This window comes from Salvia miltiorrhiza, chromosome 8, assembly GCF_028751815.1.
Source record: "Salvia miltiorrhiza cultivar Shanhuang (shh) chromosome 8, IMPLAD_Smil_shh, whole genome shotgun sequence".
NCBI classification, from domain to species: domain Eukaryota; kingdom Viridiplantae; phylum Streptophyta; class Magnoliopsida; order Lamiales; family Lamiaceae; genus Salvia; species Salvia miltiorrhiza.
The window spans coordinates 14,709,432-14,731,656 of NC_080394.1; the positions used below are offsets into that span (position 1 = coordinate 14,709,432).

Below are 22,225 nucleotides of genomic sequence, written 5' to 3' on the forward strand. Positions count from 1 at the left end.
GTAATTCCTATTTACTTTAACACTCTAAAATACTTCCTTTTAATTTATGTGACCAGATAAAATGAGTCATTATTAATTAATTGAATAGAGTAATTTTAATAATAGATATTGCTTATCATAATATAAAAATAAAAATGATTATTGAATATTATATCAAAATATGTATTACAAACCTTTGGAGAAAAATATCTTATTATATTAACTTTCAGAAGCTAAATAATGAAGTTGAAAAATTAAATAACAATAATATTTTCATGTAGCCAAACAAACACATTATTTTTGGGTCAACTCTATAGGATTTGGGCTATATTCGGGCCAATCCTATTGAATTGTCGGGCTATTCAGGCTAGAATTTTATCAAGTTGAATTTTTTTAGCCCTAATATAGGCCTATTTTGGTCAACTCATGAGTTTGTCACTAATTTAAATGGTTTTCACCACAACATTAATTCCTAATTTCATGATTATGGAGTTATTATTTTTTTCTTTCTTTCTGGATAACTATTCTATTCGTTTACAAAAATATTTTGCTACAATTTTTTTTTTGGTCCGTTTACGAAAAATTTATCAATTTTATTTATTATAGTAGGTGTAAACACAAATTTTGTTGTATTCAATAAATGAAATACAAAAATGTGTACAAATCCAAAATATATGGATTGAAATGAATTTGTTGCGGGTTGTGATTCTCTACTTTAGTCATCTGATTCATCTCTTCGAATTTCTTTAAATCCTTGGAGGGGAATATAATTTCTTGATCTCTTGAACTTGAATTTGATTTGATGACGTCAATCCAGAGGGCTTCCACCTTATTTCTGAATCAAACATTGATTTGGATGATTTTGACGAAGAACGCGATGATCTTCCTTGTAGAATGCTTTGATTGTTGGAGATAACTTCGTTGTAGTAAATTACTCCTTCAATGCTTGAGCTCTCAAATGATTTTTCGTCCCTTTGACTTCACAAATGACCTCTATTTATAGGTGCAGAATGCAGTGGGCATGTGGGTTTTGGGCCCTCATATTGGACTTTTAGGGTTGAGATGGCGCGATTTGATTGGCTCCTCAAAATTTGTATTTTTCTACATAAAATATTTAATATTTTACGTAGATTTGTCACATATCAATTTCTGATTGGTCAATAAATCCACATAATCAAATATTAATCATATATTTATTTAATCTTAGAATTATATTTAATTTAATTTTAAAATATGAAATAAAATATATAATTTTATATTTAATTTATAATTTTCACATGGCGTGATTTAATAGGCTATAAATTTAATTGCCTACAGTAAGATTCACACAACTCCACTCGTATTTAAAGTGCGACTCTTAGTTCACTAATAACTCTACTAATATTTTATTAAAAATCACATCGTTTACAATGTGGCGAATATTTTATGGGCGATGAGAGTATTTTTCTACTCCATCCGTCCATCAATTCGTGTCATAATTTATTGATTAATGTATTGACCTTTATTAATTGTGGGTTTTGTTTTCTACTCAATAAATAAATAATATATATATGTTTTAAAATTTGTGCCCTCTTTTTTCTTAAGACACGAATGGGTGGACGGAGGAAGCAGTGGCGGATTCAGGGGGGGGGGGCTAGGGGGGGCTGAAGCCCCCTCCCATTTTTTGAGGTTTTTTTTTTTTTTTTAATATAGAAATTTATTTTACTTTGTATATCTATATATATGTATATATGTGTATATAAATAAGAAATAGAAGAAAAAATATAATACATTATTTATAGTATATCCAACTATCCATATTAATTCTTTGAAATTGTACATTGATTTGTTACATTTATGTTATTTTTATCCTATTTTTTTTTCTTATTTAATTTTTAATGTTGAATTTGAGTCCATTCTAAAGTTAAAAGTAAAATTACTAATTATTAACAATGAAAGTTAGTTTATTTGTTTAGAAAATGAAATATATTTTTTTAAAAGAATGCATAAAAGTATTGTTTTGTATACTTCAGTCTACTTGACGTTGAATTAATTAAATTGCAAACAATTATCTATTATATTAAGTGATTGTTAAAAAAATGCATGAAAATTAAGTGTACGGAATGTTCAAAAAATTTGCTTCGGGGGCTCCCGCCCCCGAACCCCCGTGTAAATGTCTACACACGTCGCAGATCAATATATTCAGCCCCCCCTAACCTCAAATCCTGGATCCGCCCCTGGGAGGAAGTATGTAGTTATATAGCTATGGCTTAATATACTTCATTTATTTTAGTTATCCTCAGTCTAAGTTTGAATTTTGAACTAGTTTCCACTAACCATTATATATTACCTTAAAAAATAATGTCCCAATAGAAGACATGTAGGTACGTGCATGCATGTTGCACTGTCTGAGTAAGAATAAAGTTAGTCTTTAATTTTGTACTGCTGTGTGGTAGTATTTGTCACAGTAGACTTTAATAACTTCATATATAATTACTTACCTTTGGATTTTTGTGGACTTTATCGAATTGTTTGGTGGTTGGCATTCATGAATATTAATTGCAATTTTCGAAAGGGTTCCATTATTTAGGGGACGGTCACATGCAGTTATGTACTAGCCTTCTAGGGGATCTATATTGCAATGCTCTTTTTGTGCCACTTGATAAAAATATTTTTGAATTGTTAGTTTTGTTCAGTTCGATTTTGTCCAATATCCTTAATCCATTTTGGCTTTGGCTTTATCCCAAGTAAAATGTAATTAAGAATTTTTATTTGATCAATCTATTTCAATCATTCAATGGTATTTTCATTATATATTAATTAAGAGTAAAATTTTGAAGTAGTCAAAATGAAGCATAAAACACAATTTATGGCCACACATTGAAAAAAACACAAAATTTGGCCATTTTTATTGATTTGGACGTTTTTACTCTTAATGAGGCGGACCGGGTAGGATCAGGCACGCGGGTCGCGTGCCGGGTCGGGTTAGGCACTTATGGCACTATTAGTGCCATAAGTGCCAACGGAAATTCAAAATAAAACCAAGTAAAATGATCATTTGGGCACTTATGGTACTAATAGTGCCATAAGTGCCATACGTGCAGCACAAATACAGAAACAACATCATTTAGACCCTAAATGGAACATCTAAACCCTAAATGGATAATGTAAACCCCAAATGAAACATCTAAACCCCAAATGGATAATCTAAACCCTAAATAGAATATCTAAACCCTAGGGGGAAGTGTGCACTTATGGCACTAATAGTGCCATAAGTGTCATACATGCAGCACAGATCAGATCAGATCAGATCTGTCGATGGCTGAAATCGAAGGAGGCGAAGATCAGATCTGCCGATGGAGGAGGCGGCGCAACGATCAGATCAGATCCACCGTCGCCGCCTCATCAGATCAGATCCACCGCCGCCTTATCAGTTCAGATCTGCCTTCGCCGCCGCCTCATCCTCCGCCACCTGACCGACCTCCTCCACGCCGCCGATTTCAGAGGACCGGATCTCCTCCACCGCCGCCGCCTCATCCTCTACTCCGACGAAGTCTGCCCAAGCCGCGAGAGCTCCGACGAATTCTTCAAGCTCGGCGCCGCTGGAGAGAGAGAGAGGGAGATGAGAAAGAGAGAGGAGAGAGCGACAGCCGAGATGAGAAAGAGAGAGGAGAGAGAGAGAAGGGTAGAATAGTCATGACATATAAAAAATGGCCAAAATTTATGTTTTTTCAAATGGTGGACAAAATTTGATGTTGTATGTTGAATATGGCCATTTGACCCTATTATCTCTATTAATTAATATAGTGAAGAACCCAGTGGTTACGTGTCCGAACCCTAGATAAGTCGGGCTATCATATAAATAGTGAAAAACTAAATCAAAAAGTAAAATGTTAATTATATTTTATGTCTCTAATTTATAGCATTTTTTAAAAATGACTTGATATATTCAAAATCTGGCGACCGAAAGACGAGTCACCTAGACAGATTCTTAGGCATAACTACTTTGTTTTATTAGGTGAGACGGAAAAAAAATATACCTAAGAATGACAAGACATTTCATCATTCATCGCCGAATTTTATATAATGAGACATGTAAATTGCTTAAAATTGAGAGTTTCTTAATAGAAAATGAAAATTGTGGATATTTTTTTTTGAAAAATATTAAAAGTTGGGGATGGAAAATATGATTAATCCAAAATTAGATGTATTATTTTTATATTGAGAAAAGTGTGATTATTAGCGAACAATTTATTAACGTGGGTTTAATAATTTACTAATATTATTAAATAATCATGAATAATTTATTAATATATTTATGCTAATTTTACTAATATTATTAAATGATGATTTTCAGTTGAGTACACTGTGGGGGAATTTACTTTTAAAAATTAATTTTGATACAGAAAAATAGTAAGGCAAACCTCTTATTCCATTTACTTAGATAAATTAAAATTTGGGATATTTCGAATTCCTTGATTATTTATATAATTTAAATCGATTTTGCTTGATTCATATCTTATTGAAATAGTGGAATTAAAGAAATCTCACTTTTAAAAATAAAAATACTTAATAATGCAAAATAAACTCAACTAGGTAATACCCCATTCGTCCCCTAAATAACTTCATTTCCTTTTCGGTCATTTTCCCCAAAAGCTCCACTTTTCATTTTCGAACACTATCCCACCACAATTAATTCCTCATTTACCTTTATTTTTCATCTTTGTATTACTCTCAATACTAATTACAACACATTTTCACAACTTTTGTGTCCTTTCATCCTAAAGAATTATTTGAGGATGGGGGGGAAAAAAATACTAATTTCGTATTGACCATAACTTGTGTGATTAATAAAATCTCTCTGTTCTTCAAAAAAAAAAATAGTAATTAGTTATTAAACTAGTCATAATCAAATTTATTAAGTCCAAATAAAAATTTAACAAGCTGCAATGCCAAACCCAGTTCCTCTCGGTCCATCGAGTGTGGGCCAAATCCGTCCACTAATTATTTTTCTTAAATCTTTTTTTTTTTGCTATAAAATAATTTAGATCGACTAACATCAAATCAAATTATTAGTTCACAAATGTAATTAATAATAAAATAACTTTTTTAAATCATACCATTGTAAATCAAAATGCACAAAATTTAAATGAAAATTTCATAATAGATAGTTTACTAAATAATATTTCAAAGTATTTAAACAAATTTAAAGTTCTAATTGTAAATATATTAAGCAAACTCAATATTAATATAATTGTATTCAAATCAAGAAAGCACTCATTTTGAACTACAAAATTAGCAAAACAAACGTTCACATTTTATACATCACTAATTAAAGTCTATTCTAAAAAGAAGCAAACTCACGTTCTCGGCAAAGTTAAAGAGTAATTATATCATGAATGAGTTCATAAAAATAAATAATTTAAATGTATGCAATATGAATATTTATATTTAATTAAATTACATCGTATTCAATTCATGTTATAATATTTTTTTATATTTAATTCAAAATTTAAAATTTCTCAATTAATGAGTTAGCATAAGAGTAAAATCCAAAACATGAATCATTTTTTTTTTGTTAATTTTAAATTTTAAAATATATAATTATATGAATAAATATTAATAATTTAAAAAATCAAACGGGCCAAAAAGCACAAAAACTTCGAATATTTTAGCCTCGAATTCCAATCGGTTCAACGTCCATTTGAATGGTCTCTTTTATGTTCGATTTTTTGAATCTATTTTGTGAAGCCCAACTAACTCTAAATTCGGGTAGGTTGGGCCGGCCCATCGCCACTACTATGACATTTAACCGACAGAACAAACCGCCAGCCTTATCAACCTAAACACAGAGAGTGCTAGAGCTGGAGCTGATTCTCCCCGTCATTCTCAGGTATAATAACTCAAATTATTCTTCTCAAATCAGAGAAATTTTATGTAAAATAGGAATTTTGTAAATCTTCGTTTTGTTGGTTTCAGGGTTTTTCAAATGGAACAGAATATTCCAGATCGTGCTGATACGGAGGAGGAAGAATTTCCAGACGAATTCCAGTGTTGCGTCTGCCTGTTAGTATTTCCGATCACTATAAATTTAATTCCTGAACGAAACGGTTCATGTTTGTGGTAAATTAGTCTTTCTCAGAAGTCGGGTTATTAAATTAATTGAAAGGTGCGATTGGGGATTTATAGCAATATTTCGTTTAAGAGTAACTGGAACTCCAGAAAAATAAAGAGAGAAATCTATATATAATATACTGCATAGCGATTCTTATTTAGTGATTTGATTCTATATTTTTTATTCGCAGTGATTAAGGGTGTTGTCGAAATCTATTCTCTTTTTCTTTTGCAGGGATATCATGTACAAGCCTGTGGTATTAGGTGTGGCTATTGTAGTTGAAAGCTGCTATTCTGTAGTACAAACTTACATTTTTTTTTTTTGGGTTAATGGCCTGTAAAACCACAAACTCTGGGCATATTTTGGTTTTAATATCTAACAAAAGATTCTACCTGTAAAACCACAATCTTTGGGCATTATCTAGTTTTAACCTCTAAGGGTGCATTTAAGTTGGTTGTAAAATTTTCATTGGAAAATGATGGATAAGAAAAGGTGAAAAATATTATGTTTACTAGAGATATGCCACACCTTTTAAGTTCAAATATGTATATGCATAATCTTTTCTTAGAGGTTAAAGTCAGAATATGCCCAAAGTTCGTGGTTTTACAAGCCATTAACCCTTTTTTTCCCCTTTAAATTCCTTTGTTTGCATATATTATTATTGTTTTCTTAACATTTTTTCAGCTTGCGGTCACATTTCTTGCTTTTGGTGTACATTCAAGGCCATGGACACTTACATAGAGTCTCATTGTCCCGTGTGTCGCAACCCATATAATCATTTTCCTAGAAGCTGTGAATTATTGCATCTTTTACTTCTGAAGTTATATCCATTGCCCTATAGAAGAAGGGCAGAACAAGTTTCAGGTGCACTCTTGTTTTAATTTGTTATATGAATTATAATTCTTGGTAACTTCGCTGGTATGGCCATATCCAGGTTTGCCCCGAAGGGGGCACAGCAGTGTCTTATGTTCTAATCTTGTGAGAAGTTATTGTTCATTTCGTAAATTTGACTGCCTCTCCTTTGAGTCACTTCATGAGATATGCTGTCTAGTATAGAGAGCTGAGATGTTTCATACATGCTTTAAAATTCACAAGCACCCTAGAGCGAAGATGAGAGTTGACTAATTCTGGAAAATGCAAGGGTTATGATAGAGAGGGGAAAAGAGAGATCAAGAGAGTAGGACCATTGGAAACTGTTATGACTGACATGGTATCTTATATGCCTTCATTCTTCGAAGTACCCAATTATTTTTCTTCCTGATCCTAAGCATAAAGCATCTTCTCTGATTTTCTTGCCTGTTAACCAGTTGCAAAACTGAGCCTTTGTGTGTTTCGGTCTACTTTCCCTGGCCTATGTCAATCACCATTTTCTTAGGCAGAAGTACATTTCCATTTTTATCTGCATAGCATTCTTAACCCAGTTTCGATGCAGCAAAATTACTTTGTACAGTATTGACTGGAAAATATATCATGTCTCATGCATTAAGGACAATGCTATTACGGTCATAGTTATTAATCGCGCACGATCGCGCAAACCTGTCCTAGGGTGATCGTGCATCGCGAATCGCGCGCTATTTGAATATATCGCGCAGAAATAGATAAAAACATAATATATATCATAATCATAGTAAAACCATGCATAATATGTCTAGTTAATAAAAAATAAAGTCATAAGAGGAGACAAGAGGAGAGGAAGAACTATGAGAGGAAGAAGGTTGATGAATCGTGAGAGAGAGAGACAAAGACTGCCGTGAGAGAGAGAGGCAGACTGCCGTGAGAGAAATAAAAGAAATCTTCTGCATTGGAAATTCTAAAGACTCTAAGTAATTAAGTATATAAAATAAAACTTAAAACCCTAATTAAATATTACTTATTGCCTAATTGGAGAGTCTCATCATGAAGTTCGAGTGTTGGAGGCGTTAGTATAGTCTCTTCATGCCTCTTTGACGATCAAAATTCAGCACCCTAGTAAGTAATAACCCTAATTAAGCCTAATTAAGAAAAGCCCATGCAATATTAGTCAAGCCCATGCATGCAATTGAGAGATTTCACGGCATCAGTTCAATCGCGCGCGCTACCGGTGCGATGCGCGAATGGCGCGCGCTATCATGAAGCAGCCATGTTATAGCGGTGCAGCGCGATGGAGGTGCGCAACGCACCGCGACGCGCGATCGCGCGCGCTACCAGCGCTATTAATAACTATGATTACGGTGTTGGATCTGTAAAGGGCAAAGATTTGCTTGATTTATGCATATCAACTGATATTTTGAGCTATTGAGATGTGCAACTTTACGTAATTGTAATTGAAAATTCATGTAGCTAATATGTTTACCTCATGAATATGCAAAACCATAGCCATAGATTTTGAGGGCCCAGTATTGATGTAATTTATTTGTCATGTAATGCATACCAAAATATTTATCAAATCCTGTGTTTACTTATGCAAATGTCCTTATCATCATATGTTCACCTATATTCTAGCACAGCAATAAATATATAAGTATATTGGATGAGCTTTGGGGTGATTCTAGGATGAAGATTTGTCTCTTCCTTAACTTTTATATGTTCTTGTTTGATGCCAATTCGTGCATTTTCAATAAACTCTATCTTGAATATGAGTGGAGTAGCTAAATGTTTTTTTTTGGGGGGGATGATCTTTGCAGAAGAAGAAAAGGGGTATGGATATGCATCACCACAATTTGAGGACAACATAATTGAATCTCAATTTAGTGAAGTGGATGGCTTCCGAGATGCCACAAGTGAAGGAGATCATCCATCCATTCAAGATTCTTCACAAAGAACTTTGCATGAAGATAATACAAGTATCCAACCAACATCAAGCTCACAAACTACCACCGATGATGCCAACTCTGTGGCATTAAGTACTAAAAAGGTCCTTGTGACAGACGTACAATGTGCTGTTTGCAAACAACTATTGTATCGCCCTGTTGTTCTTAACTGTGGTCATGGTAAGTCATTTTGAATATTTTCTACATCCATGGCACGAAGAGTATTTTTTTATTTTTCGGTGTCTTTTGTGTTGCAGTTTATTGCGAGTCCTGTATTCAACCAGACGATAGTATCTATACATGTCCAGTGTGCCAAAGTGCACATCCAAGAGGGATCCCGAGCGTGTGCTTATTTCTACATCACTTCCTGGAAGAATATTTTCCTAAAGAATATTCAGCAAGGAAAGAATATTTAGCCCATTGCCATAGGCATAGTCCATCTGGAAGTATGTTTCCATGTTTATATTATTTATATCTTTGTGTTTTGATAATTCAAGTTTATTGGTTGTCACTTCATTCTATATTGGTTGTCACTTCATTCTATTACATTATTGTCATTAGGCTCAGCAGAAAAACAGGAGCAAACTGGCAAAGCTTCATTTGGGCCCTCCGGCCGCAGGGCCAACTTTCATCCTGGGGTCGGTTGTGATTTCTGTGGGGTAATATCCTTTTACTGCTCGTTGCTTCTATACATGACGTGGCATTTTAGGATTTCATTTCATATCTCTTTTCAGATTTCTTGTAAATTGGAGGTGCTTTGCAGGATGTTTAGAATTTTGTGAAATATGTATGAGAAAGAAAAATAAATAAATCTTGTTACAAAAGTTGTAGAATTTATAGTTTGGAACTTTTTGGTTACATCTGGACATTCTTCCTATACCATACCTATGCTCATCAGTCATCACTTCATTAAGTGAACAAAGAGATCTGCATTCTGTAGTAGAAATATAGATTTCTTCAAAGTATATTTATGGTGAAAAAGGTAAAGATGCTTAGAAACTGGATTGAGCTCCATGGTCTCATGCTTTTTTACCTTTAAAGCATGGATTTTTCTTGCGCAGAGTCCAGATATCGGAGGCTTATTGCATCTACTTTTCTATATATTTTCTTCTTGCTTGTGAAAATACGTCCATGATTCTGTGCACAGATGTGTCCTATTATCGGAGTAAGATACAAATGCAAAGACTGCGTGGAGACGATTGGCTTCGACCTATGTGAGAATTGTTTCAAAATATCCTCCAAGCTTCCTGGTAGATTTAACCAGCAGCATACGATGGAACACAAGTTTGAAGTCATACAACCTAATCATTTACGAATGGTGCTGTCGAGCCTTGGGGCCGAACTGTCTCCCGAGGATGACGAAACTGGTTTTGACTCGGAGAACGATGGTATTGCTTAGTGTACTAGGATGATCTTTTCTTAAGCCAATCTGTCATTCCTACTTCATATAAAATGACACAGAAAGGTTAAGATGGCGACTCTCATGAGAAATTAGAGATTCCAGATTCCCAATATATTACTCCTATTTCATTTAATCCTATATACAAGCCCCTTATATTGTACCAGTGTGTGTGATTTGTTTAAGTTTAATTTTTTTTTTTTCTGTTCTATTCGGTTTGATTGTGAGCAGACGCTATAAATTTGATTAGAAGTAACAAAAAATTTATTCAAATTAAAATGCGAAAATTTACACGAATGAGATGATACAAATGAAGGTGAGATAATGATACATCCATCCAAGAAGAGCATGTGTTTGTCAAGATCACCAACCAATTTCTTGAACAATTTGTTTCTACATTTTATCTAGAGAAGTTGAACAATAGAAACGCTAAAGCCAATCCCACGATTCCAAGTGATAGTAGAAAGTGAAGAAACTTAGTCGACTCCTTCGATTTTTCCTTGTCGTCGGAATCTTGAACCTTTGTCGGCGGCAAATCCACGGCGTCGACTTTTGTGGTGGGGTCCACCTCGCCGACGTAGAATTCATCCAACATCAATCTAGCCGCGCTGCCGTGACCTACGTCTTCGAATTCTTGACTTGCGTCATTGCCTACAAGATAACACATTTTTTAAATTTTTAAATTTTAATTGGCTTCTATTATGAGAAGACATAGGTTTAGCTTATTTGAGATGTTTATAATTTATGTTTTGTAGCACAATATAGGTATCGAGAGTTCATTTATATATTGCTGTACCTGCTTGTCCCAAGATGACCTCGTCACCGCCGGGATGCTCGTCTAAGTAGCTTGTAACATTATACACCTGTATTTACTTTTCATGATATGGTAAAATAGATAACCAAATATATAAAGTGCAATTTGTATGTATATATCATGTAGAGGAGGTTCAAATGATAACTTCGTTTAAATTGAGAATGTTAAAATAATTTTAAATCCTTAAATTCTCAAGAATTCTCAACTAAAATAATTTTAAACTCTTTGATTGTTAAGATTTATTGTGTATGTGAATTCGAGGAGCGAAAATAAATGCAGTTAATTTCATGATAAACTATGTTTAGTGTAATAATTTCACAAAAACAATACTCCCTCCGTCCGCCAAAAGTATTCCACAATTACTATATTTGGCGTCCGCAAAAAGTATTCCACTTTCCTTTTTAAGCCATGGTCCCACCATCCACCTTTATATTTTATCCTTACAAACACTCTTTATTTACAAAAAACCCACCCCAAATTCAATCTCAACCACACATCTCATAAAGTGGTGGGACCCTTTCTCCACTACATCAACATCATCACACATTTTATTAAACTCCGTGCCCGGCCAAAGTGGAATACTTTTGGCGGACGGAGGGAGTATAATTTTCATGATCTCAATTCAAGCGGCTGAGGCCAGCCTGAATTGATATTTGACCAGACTCAAATTTACATTATTGAAAATAATTTTGGGGACGAGATGAGCTATAATTTGTCCGTTTCGATTCTTGTAGATTAAAATATTAGTAATCACTTTGATAGGACCAAACTAGAAAACTTTTTTTTTTTAAGAGGCCGACCAAACAAGAAAACTTTAAAATGATATAATAATATATTAAAATATAGGACTGAGCTCTAATTACCACTTAAACAAAGACCAAACCAAATTACAAGGCTTTACTCCAACTAGTGCACACCGAAATCTTATTTTCTGTAGCTTAACCTTGATATGTGGTAAATATTTTAATGTTTTGGATCAGTTTGTTGCATTATGTTTTGAAATATGGGGTCTTCCGCTGGTCCATGATTTGGATTATAAATAAATATTTATTTTCTCATAAGAAAAAGCAAATATTCAAAATCATTTTTTGTCTGAAACAAATTCTTTTTGATCAATAAACCAAAATAAGCTTTGTTACAAGGTATCCATGTTTGAAGTTGTTTTTTGAAGAGAGATAGTGAAATAAAAAAAAGTAATAATTTTTTTCGAAACTCTTGATTAATAATTTAGGATACCGAATACACAGATAACTCAAATTATTTAGCTATCAAGTCTTATAAGATCGACCAAACATGCACTAAACAAATCATTTCATAAAGAAAAGTACATAACTAAAGCAGATATTTTTATATCGCATAATTACCTTTCCATTGATTATGACCCAACAATCATCAGAAGTTTTGTGAGCAGAAACATCTGAATAGGTGAATACTTTGCTTTCTGCCCCCATTTTTCTGAAACTTTAAAGCGCAGAGAGAGAGAGAGAGTGTTTTCAACTTTAATCAATTCTCGATTGTTAATTGTGACATTTATGTCTCTATATATAGGTGTAGTGATACGAATCTTCTAAATGCTACAAATTTAGGAATATTTTAATAACTTAGGTCATTGACAGCTTTAATACCATATTTTATCATAATCCTTGGTGGAGTGTTCAAGTTTGGGATTGACATATATACATATCAAATTCTTGTTTTTGTTTCATTAATTTGATTTTATAAAAGGAGAGTCATAGTTTGAAACTAAGTCATTTCAAGTTTCGGATTGACATATATACATATCAAATTCTTGTTTTTGTTTCACTAATTAAATTTTATAAAAGGAGAGTCATAGTTTGAAACTATGTCGTTTGTATGGCATGTATAATTCCTATTATTAGGGCTTTAAACGAGCCAAGCTACTCGTGAGCTATTCGACGTTCGACTCAATAAAAGTTCGATTGGTAACTTAATGAACAACTCGTTTAGCTAAACAAGCCAAGCTTGAGCATGACGCTACTCGGCTCGTTAGCTTGTGAACAAGCTCGTTAAGTGATTTATCTTAAAAATATAAGATTATTCATTAAATATCTTACTATATTTTATACTATAATTAGTAATATTTGGATTAAGTATCTAATTAACACCATTTAATTACAAGAAAATAGTAAATATATTATATTTTTGTGAATAAAACAACTTATATATTTGAAAATCAACTTATGTATTAGGAAAATAACTAAAATTTTAAATAAAAAAATAAATTTAAAAAGTTCGATTAGGCTCGGCATTGTATTCGACTCGATTAAAGCTCGATCGATAATTAAGCAAACAACTCGATTAGCTAAACGAGCCAAACTTGAACAAGACACTATTCGACTCGACTCGGCTCAATTACAGCCCTACCTATTATATAACAATAATCTTATTTATCATTCATAAAGAGTATATTACATTATTTTTTAGCACATGATTCCACCTTGTATTTTATAACCTAACAAACATCTCTTATTTTAACCTAACAAACGCAATACATATTATTTACAAAGACAGTCAAAATAGAAGATGCATAAACCTAAATTAAAATAAAGGCGATCAAAATAGGAGATACACAAACACAAAATTCGACGATTTTGGACTCATTCCAAGTTGGACATAGGATGTCTGCAGATTATACTAGCTTTTAACATGCTTGGGACCGACTGAACGTGGATTATATTCTCTCCGTTCCATTTATTTTGACACATTTTTATTTAGTTTTTCTATTTATAATGGTATATTTTAAAATAGTATATAGTCCATACATTATTTACACACATTAGTCATTAAATAACTAATTATTACCCACTTTATACTATTAAGAGTTAATTGCCCTTAAATACACAAAATTTTCTCAAATTCTAGAATTGCATACCACCTTTAAAATCTGGTTCATAATACATTACATTTCCTTACTTTCTGATTTTTCCAACGATAACTAATTTCTCCAATCACGAAATTGACGTGGCCACTGGAATAGCCATGTGGACTTGCCGAACAACGAGAAAAAATGGCGTTGTCTTTACTTAATGGAAACGACGCCGTTTTTTAAAAAAATCTGACCTTAATTTTGATTTTCGCTCATCTTCATCAAAATTTCCCTCTTCTTTGAACAGTACAAACCTAAGCCCTAATTCTTCTTCTTCTTCTTCAACAGGGAGCTGGTGTGCGAAGGGTGTGGTGTTTCGAAGGGAGCTGACCATTTATAGGGGTTCGTGAGGCTGACGGGAATCGATTTTTCGAAGGCTCAAATTCTTGAATAATGTCGAACTTGTCAAGCTCAAGAAATATAATTGGGTTTGAAAAATTGTGTGAGCATGGCATTGCTAACCATAAACACTAAAGATTGGGTGCATACATGTCTCCCATGGCGCCCTCGAATGGTGTTGAAATGCTGCTGCAATTTGGGGAAGAAGAGTTGAACCAGAAAAGACTAGACAAGACGCGAGAGATGAGTTAGGAAAGAAGAATTGAAGAAATTATGGATTCAAGACATTTGGGAAAAAAAAAACACTAAAATTAAGGTAATAAAAAAAAAGCGGTGTCGTTTCCATTAAGTAAGGGCAGCCTCGTTTTTTCTCGTTGTCGGGCGTGTCCACATAGCTATTCCGATGGCCACGTCAATTTCGCGATTGAGAAAATTAGTTGTCTTGAGAAAAATCAGAAAGTAAGAAAATATGATATATTATGAAGCACATTTTAAAGATGGTGTGCAATTTAAAAATTTGAAAAAACTTTGTGTATTTAGGGGCAATTAATTTTATTATCAACACTTTATTTTATTATCAAAATAAGTGGGATGAAGTAGAATAAGCCCCAATTGGAAGCGTTCTAATTGAATGGTCCAGCCAGAGCAGATGACGGGCCTAGGCTGCTCCAAACGGTGTTTTTAACTTTGTCCCTCACACAAGAAACGCTAGTAGAAAAAGAAAGTAAAATGGACCAAACAAGCTCAAAATAATTCCAACAAAGAATTACACTTTGATTAATTTCCCCTTTTATTATTTGGGTTAGTTTCTTTTTAGCTTTGTTTGTCGCCTTCGATTCCATTGCATCTCAAGGGAAACCCTTTATCCCCAAATCCTATTAGATCGAAGCCCTAATTTTGTACAATGGCTGCTGCGGCGACGACGGTGAGCTCCGCCGGTGGGCTACTGGCGATGCTGAACGAGAGCCACCCCGCTCTTAAGATACACGCGCTGTCCAATCTCAATGCCTTCGTCAACTACTTCTGGCCGGAGATCTCCACCTCTGTCCCAATCATGTATTCTCTCGTTTCTTCATGTTCTCATCTGATTACATCCACTGGGCCTTCTCTATCTTGATTTTTTTCTTGTTGTTTTTCATTGGCGAGTTTTCTAGCGAGGATTTAGGATTCTTTTTTATGGAGGAGCTCAGGGGTTTGGTTGAAAATTGGGACGTTTGAGTGGCTTTTTTTAGTTATTTTCTGTTCTTTTTGGCAGTTTATGCCGGTGACCGATGTGCTTGATTTTGCCTGCTGCTCCGTCCCCCCCACCCATAAAATGGAATCTCTTTGAAATTGTGAGGTATTATAATCCTAGAAGTTTGGTGGCTGGGCTTCTAGAAATAACATCAACTAGTAGGAATTCAGTGAGCTATAATTCAGCTTTTGATTGGTTCAGTATTGGACATTAGTTCTGGTGGGATTTACTGGAAAGTTCATTTTTTTAAAAGGAATGATAATACAGAGCATTTAGACGTATACAGTGTTGAGGAATACTGTTATTAAACGTAATTTCTAGGTTGTTAGTGAAGTGAAACATTCACTTTTCGACGGGGTTGGGAGGAAAAAGAAAGAAGTTACTAAGGCGGAAGTGTATGGAAACTCGAGATCCTCATTTTAACGTCATTTGGCTATCAGTACACTTCATATATGTGCCTTGGGTGAGAAAATGAAGCAGAATGAGGTTGTAATCCATTTTTCTTGGCTGCAACTTACTGGTTTGTGACTAGTTGTTGTGGAGATGTAGTTCCCTGTTTAGTTTCATGCAGCTAACTTGAGTTTCTGCTGATATGTATCAATCACTTTTATATTTATTGTTGATTGTCTACCATTTTGGGATCTTCACTTTCCTATTGAATTCCATATGTTGTTAAACGATTGTACCTGATATTTAAGCACAATTTGTTGGCTTTTAGGTTGTCTTGGAACTTCAGATTTTCAAATTTGATCAAGTCTGTTTATGTGTATGATTAACTTGTAATAAGTAAGATAATGACATTCTCTAATATGACTGCAGAGAAAGTTTATATGAAGATGAAGAATTTGAACAGAGGCATCTAGCGGCCTTGCTCGTTTCCAAGGTATAATATTTTCATTTTTTGGTTCTAATACGGTTGCTCTTGTAGGCTTGTAGCCCTTTCCTCTAATTGTTTGGTTTTAGAAGTTACAATACTTCTGTTCTGTACCGCCCAGGCGCCCATATAGTATTTCTTTGCAATTTAGCATTCTTTTATCTAAATTGTCTCCACTCTCCATATTAAGTGAAGATTTGTTCGACACACAATAAATTGTTCCGTCTTTTAATTTCTTTCGCCTCCTTTCACATAGTACATATGTTTCTCTCACCAGGTTTTTTATTATCTGGGTGAACTTAATGACTCACTATCATATGCTCTGGGAGCTGATCATCAGTTTGATGTGTCAGAGGATTCTGACTATGTTCATACTCTTCTTGGTAAGAAGTTAATTTTCAATGTTTCCCTTTGATATTATGTGACATTCACTCAAACTCATGCTGTTTTTATCAAAATGAGAGTGTGTTGCTTGATATGTAACTCATGGTGAAATTATAATGTGGAGATTTTAGGTGCCATTGTAATACTTTTTATTATCTATTTGTGTCCCTCAGCTAAAGCAATTGATGAGTATGCTAGTCTGAAGACTAAAGCAGCTGAGGCAAATTATGAATTAGCTGTAATTGACCCTAGACTGGAGGCAATTGTTGAGAGAATGCTTGACAAGTATGTAAAGTTACATCTTCATGTTACTAAGAATAGTTATGTGGTTTCATAACTTTGTATTGCCTTTTCTTACCCTTCTTTACAGATGTATTGCAGATGGAAAATACCAACAAGCTATAGGAGTGGCTATTGAATGCAGACGATTGGATAAGCTTGAGGAAGCAGTTATACGGAGTGATAATGTTCATGCTACTATTAATTATTGCATTGATGTCTCTCATAACTTTGTATACAGAAGAGAATATCGTCTTGAGGTGAATTCTTTTAAGCCCATTTTGTAGTTATGTTTGCTGCCAAACTCTTGTTATATGTTAATGGTTGAACTCTTTAGCATTTTTGTTATGAGAAAAACGTATAGAAAGCTATTTGTATAATAGATACTCCCTCTGCCCCTTAAAAGTTTGCCCCAAGGGAAATGGCACGGGCCTTAATAAAAGCTCGTAAAAAGTTATTTGAAGGTGGGTCATGTACAAAAATAGTGTTTAAAGGGTTGTAATTATAAAGGTGATGGTGGGGTCATGCACAAAAGTAGAAAGTACGGAGATTGGGGCAAACTTTTTGGGGACACCTCAAAAAGGAAATTGGCACAAACGTTTTGGGGACGTAGGGAATATATCATTTGGAATTGTGTGATTAGACTTTCTAGGATATTCTTTGGTGATGTTGGCTGAAGGGTTGACCAATATATGCCTGTGAGAAATATATAAAAAGAAAAGTTATCTTTTAGATGTTTTACAGTTATGAAGTATGTCATGAAACCAAAACTTTAGCTAGACATTAGTTGAATTTGGTAATGCATACTTAGTTTTGCATAATGATTTTTGGCGCCTTGTTTAGTTATTAACCCATATTGATAAGATACCATGGGGCATTCGTTTCCAATATACTTTGTGGCCTTTAATAGTTTCCTGTTTCTTTTAAAGTTTTCTTGGCCCACTTCACCGATAAGAAAAAATCCAAAATTCCTGGTTGGTATCTGCTCTTTCTCATGAAAAGATAACAAAAATGACATTCTAGTTCTCCAATCTTAAACAGGTGCTCCGACTTCTTGTCAAGGTATATCAACAATTGCCCTCTCCTGATTACTTGAGCATGTGCCAGCGCCTAATGTTTTTGGATGAGCCCGAAAGTGTAGCAAGCATATTGGAGAAACTCCTTCAATCCGAAAATGCAGATGATGCACTGTTGGCATATCAAATAGCATTTGATCTGGTGGAGAATGAACACCAAGCCTTCCTTTTGAAGGTAAGAGATCAGCTCCCCAGTGCCAAGAAGTCGCAGCCTTCGGAGCCAAAGCAGTCCGAGTCTGCGCAGCCAGATGTTCCGCAGCCAGATGCTGTGCCTGGTGCTGATGCTGTGACAGCCGGTAATGCTGTTGTATCGGAGGAGGTTCAGATGACAGAGAGGACTCAAGCAGATGATAGTGCGACATGTTCTGATCCACGTGAAGCTGTATATGACGAGAGATTAACGAAAATGAGGGGAATTTTGTCTGGAGAGACTTGTATACAGTTGACACTGCAGTTTTTATATAGTCATAACAAGTGAGGCATTTCTTTAATTTGCTCTTAGTATTGGAATTTTCTATATCCAGATTCACCTCACATGCTGAAACTTAAGTGGTCTAATGAACATTGGATTCCTTATCTCCTTTCAGATCCGATCTTCTCATTCTTAAGACAATAAAGCAATCTGTTGAAATGAGAAATAGTGTTTGCCATAGTGCAACTATATATGCCAATGCTATTATGCATGCTGGAACTACTGTGGACACGTTTCTTCGTGAGAATCTGGTATCTACCCGTTGACTGGGTTAAATAACAATTTCCTTCATAAGCATATATTATTTCTATGTACTCTATATTCTTCTAATACTTCATATTAATTGTATGTCAGGACTGGTTGAGTAGGGCGACAAATTGGGCCAAGTTTAGTGCTACTGCAGGACTTGGGGTTATCCACAGAGGTCATCTGCAGCAAGGAAGATCGCTAATGGCACCTTACTTGCCGCAGGGCGGGGCTGGTAGTGGCGGTAGTCCTTATTCTGAAGGTGGAGCTTTATATGCTCTTGGTTTAATCCATGCAAATCACGGGGAGGGCATTAAACAATTTCTCAGAGAGAGTTTGCGTAGTACTAACGTTGAGGTCTGTACTTTGATTTCAAGTGATATTATTCTATGGTTTTTATGTGATTCAATTAAGCAGCAGTAGCTAAATGATGGAATGTGACAAATGGTGCAGGTTATTCAGCATGGTGCCTGCCTAGGTCTTGGTTTGGCAGCTTTAGGCACTGCTGATGATGATATCTTTGATGAGATAAAAAATGTTCTATACACGGACAGTGCTGTTGCTGGTGAGGCTGCTGGTATAAGTATGGGACTATTGATGGTTGGAACTGCTAGCGAGAAAGCTGGAGAAATGCTTGCTTATGCGCATGAGACGCAGCATGAGAAGATTATAAGGTAATTATTGAATTTCCATTCAAGGCTGGGAAGTATAGTATTGCATGTCATGTTTCGTTCCTCAGTGTTATTTTGATTGGACTTGTCGGCAGGGGTTTGGCATTGGGTATAGCACTTACTGTCTACGGGAGAGAGGAAGAGGCAGATACTCTAATTGAGCAAATGACTAGAGATCAAGACCCTATCTTGCGGTATGGTGGAATGTATGCTCTGGCATTAGCATACAGGGGAACAGCAAACAATAAGGCCATACGTCAACTGCTGCACTTTGCCGTATCAGATGTGAGTGACGATGTCAGAAGGACTGCTGTACTTGCCCTGGGATTTGTTTTATATTCTGATCCCGAACAGGTTGGTACCTTCTTTGTGGTGTTCCTTCTGCCAATCTGTGGTTTAGACATCTATGCTTATAATGTCTATTAATTTTTGCTCGTGAAAGAAGGAAGAAAATTTTGTTTGTCAGATGCTGAACTTATCTATCTTGTTTCATCTTAGATCTAAGTGTTAGGCAAGGGTTCTTTCCTATCACGACTAATTATTGACTATGTGCTTCCTCAAAATGCAGACTCCTCGAATTGTTTCGCTTCTATCAGAATCCTACAACCCACATGTTCGTTATGGTGCTGCACTAGCAGTTGGAATTTCTTGCGCAGGTACTGGCCTTAGCGAGGCCATATCATTGCTTGAGCCTTTGACATCAGATGTCGTTGACTTTGTCCGCCAAGGTGCTCTAATTGCAATGGCGATGGTGATGGTACAAACAAGTGAAGCCAGTGATTCCCGTGTTGGTCAATTCAGGTATTGCTCTGACTATATTTAACATATATATTATCCATTAGTATTCTTTCAGCTTACGTTGTCTTTTATTCCTAGGCGACAATTGGAGAAAATAATCCTTGATAAACATGAAGACACAATGAGCAAGATGGGTGCAATTTTAGCATCTGGAATTCTTGATGCTGGTGGAAGGAATGTGACCATCAAGTTGCTTTCAAAGACGAAGCATGATAAAATCACAGCAGTTGTTGGTCTGGTTGTATTCAGTCAGTTTTGGTACTGGTACCCTCTTATATATTTCATTAGTCTGGCGTTTTCGCCAACTGCGTTAATTGGTTTGAACAACGACCTGAAAGTGCCGAAGTTTGAGTTCCTATCACACGCAAAGCCATCATTGTTTGAATACCCGAAGCCTACGACTGTACCTACCACTACTTCGGCTGCTAAGCTACCCACAGCAGTTTTATCAACATCGGCTAGAGCCAAGGCCAGGGCCAGTAAGAAAGATGCGGAGAAAGCAAATGCTGAAAAGGCCGAACCAAGTTCTGGTAAGGGAAAAGCAAGTGACAAAGATGGTGACTCCATGCAGGTATGCTGCTATTTCTATATGATAGTAAAGTGATTGCAAACCTAGTACCTTTTCTTCAGAATACGGATGCTGCATGTAGTATCATGTGCACTTATCACACTGCCTCTCTTAAGATTAGATCTACTTCTCCAGTTCGGAAAATCACAAACCAGTGTTCGGAAAGAGATCTTGTATATATTGCAGATTTAACCTATCAAAATGTAAAATGACGCACCCTTAAAAACAGGATGTCTTGGATAAAATTTCTTGAACATTTTATGTTACAGATCCAGAATATACGTACTGTAATGTCTAAATTCAAGCCCTAAAGAACCGAGTTTAATAAACTCCATATTCCATGGTGTGGCCACATTTTTGCGACATTGGAACAGATTAGATATAGCCTTGGGGGCGGGTGGTGTAACTTACCCTTAATTAACTTTTATGAACCAGAATTTTTTTTCTCCTTATGGAAGCAATAGTCTCGCTCAACTGCTTGTAAGCGGGAACATGTGATGTTTGCTGATTTTGAGCTTTTCTGTGTCCAATGTTGCCAGATTGATAGCGCCACAGAAAAGAAGGCTGAACCTGAGCCATCATTCGAAATCTTGACCAACCCGGCTAGAGTGATTCCCGCCCAAGAAAAATTCATCAAATTTCTTGAAGACAGTAGATATGTGCCAGTGAAGTCAGCACCCTCAGGCTTTGTTCTGCTAAAAGACCTTCGTCCAAGTGAACCCGAGGCATTAGCTTTGACCGATTCACTCTCATCCACAGCACCAAATGCTACTACTGCATCAGCCACCGGACAGCAGGGCTCCGCCACGTCAATGGCAGTGGATGACGAGCCTGCACCCCCACAAGCGTTTGAATATACATCATAGTGTGAAATGCTCCATTTCTTTTCTCCAAGATTCTGCAGAGAAATCCCAACAGATTTCACGGTGGCCTGAAAGTCAGTTAATCGAATGTTTGGAGTTGTATCCAATGTCGATTTGAGCTGGTGCGGTTCTGCTCTTCCTTCCAACCCGCACTCACTCTCGATTATGTTTTTCAGCTCTGTTATATATGAACGCGGGTAGAAAACTGCATTGCAGGAACTCTCCATGAGGAGGGGGCGAAGTCGAACTCATAATTCCTCTCTAGATGTATGGGTCGCAGCAAGACTCGGGCAGTTTAATTTGCGCATTTGGTTAACTTTGCTGTAATTTTATCTTCACTTTTTTACTTTACATGAACTGGAACTTAGAATTTCTTTCATCGATCGAGCTATTTTATCTCCAGCTGTTTTCTCATATTTGCCCTTTCCATTATATTGAGACATCAGACATGGTTTCAAC

At 35.4% G+C, this 22,225-nt stretch overlaps 3 protein-coding genes across 3 annotated transcripts; 2 read left to right on the plus strand and 1 right to left on the minus strand.

Annotated features, from left to right (window-relative positions):
- Window positions 1-5,755: 5,755 nt before the first annotated feature.
- On the plus strand, window positions 5,756-10,427 carry LOC131001292 (E3 ubiquitin-protein ligase PRT1). The gene is made up of 8 exons (XM_057927645.1): window positions 5,756-5,851; window positions 5,938-6,024; window positions 6,308-6,336; window positions 6,758-6,937; window positions 8,737-9,042; window positions 9,120-9,308; window positions 9,424-9,521; window positions 10,010-10,427. Exons 2-8 carry the CDS (start codon window positions 5,948-5,950, stop codon window positions 10,259-10,261), a joined length of 1,131 nt encoding a protein of 376 aa, XP_057783628.1. The 5' UTR covers window positions 5,756-5,851; window positions 5,938-5,947; the 3' UTR covers window positions 10,262-10,427.
- Window positions 10,428-10,502: 75 nt separating this feature from the next.
- LOC131001293 (cytochrome b5-like) lies at window positions 10,503-12,610 on the minus strand. Its single transcript, XM_057927646.1, has 3 exons — window positions 12,440-12,610; window positions 11,058-11,124; window positions 10,503-10,912 (listed from the first exon to the last, which is right to left on the minus strand). Exons 1-3 carry the CDS (start codon window positions 12,524-12,526, stop codon window positions 10,662-10,664), a joined length of 405 nt encoding a protein of 134 aa, XP_057783629.1. The 5' UTR covers window positions 12,527-12,610; the 3' UTR covers window positions 10,503-10,661.
- A 2,329-nt stretch (window positions 12,611-14,939) lies between these two features.
- LOC131001295 (26S proteasome non-ATPase regulatory subunit 1 homolog A-like) lies at window positions 14,940-22,180 on the plus strand. Its single transcript, XM_057927647.1, has 13 exons — window positions 14,940-15,357; window positions 16,355-16,418; window positions 16,687-16,792; window positions 16,967-17,078; window positions 17,164-17,332; window positions 18,114-18,622; window positions 18,736-18,871; window positions 18,975-19,223; window positions 19,320-19,540; window positions 19,633-19,891; window positions 20,106-20,338; window positions 20,414-20,906; window positions 21,443-22,180. Exons 1-13 carry the CDS (start codon window positions 15,206-15,208, stop codon window positions 21,767-21,769), a joined length of 3,030 nt encoding a protein of 1,009 aa, XP_057783630.1. The 5' UTR covers window positions 14,940-15,205; the 3' UTR covers window positions 21,770-22,180.
- The last annotated feature ends 45 nt before the right edge of the window (window positions 22,181-22,225 follow it).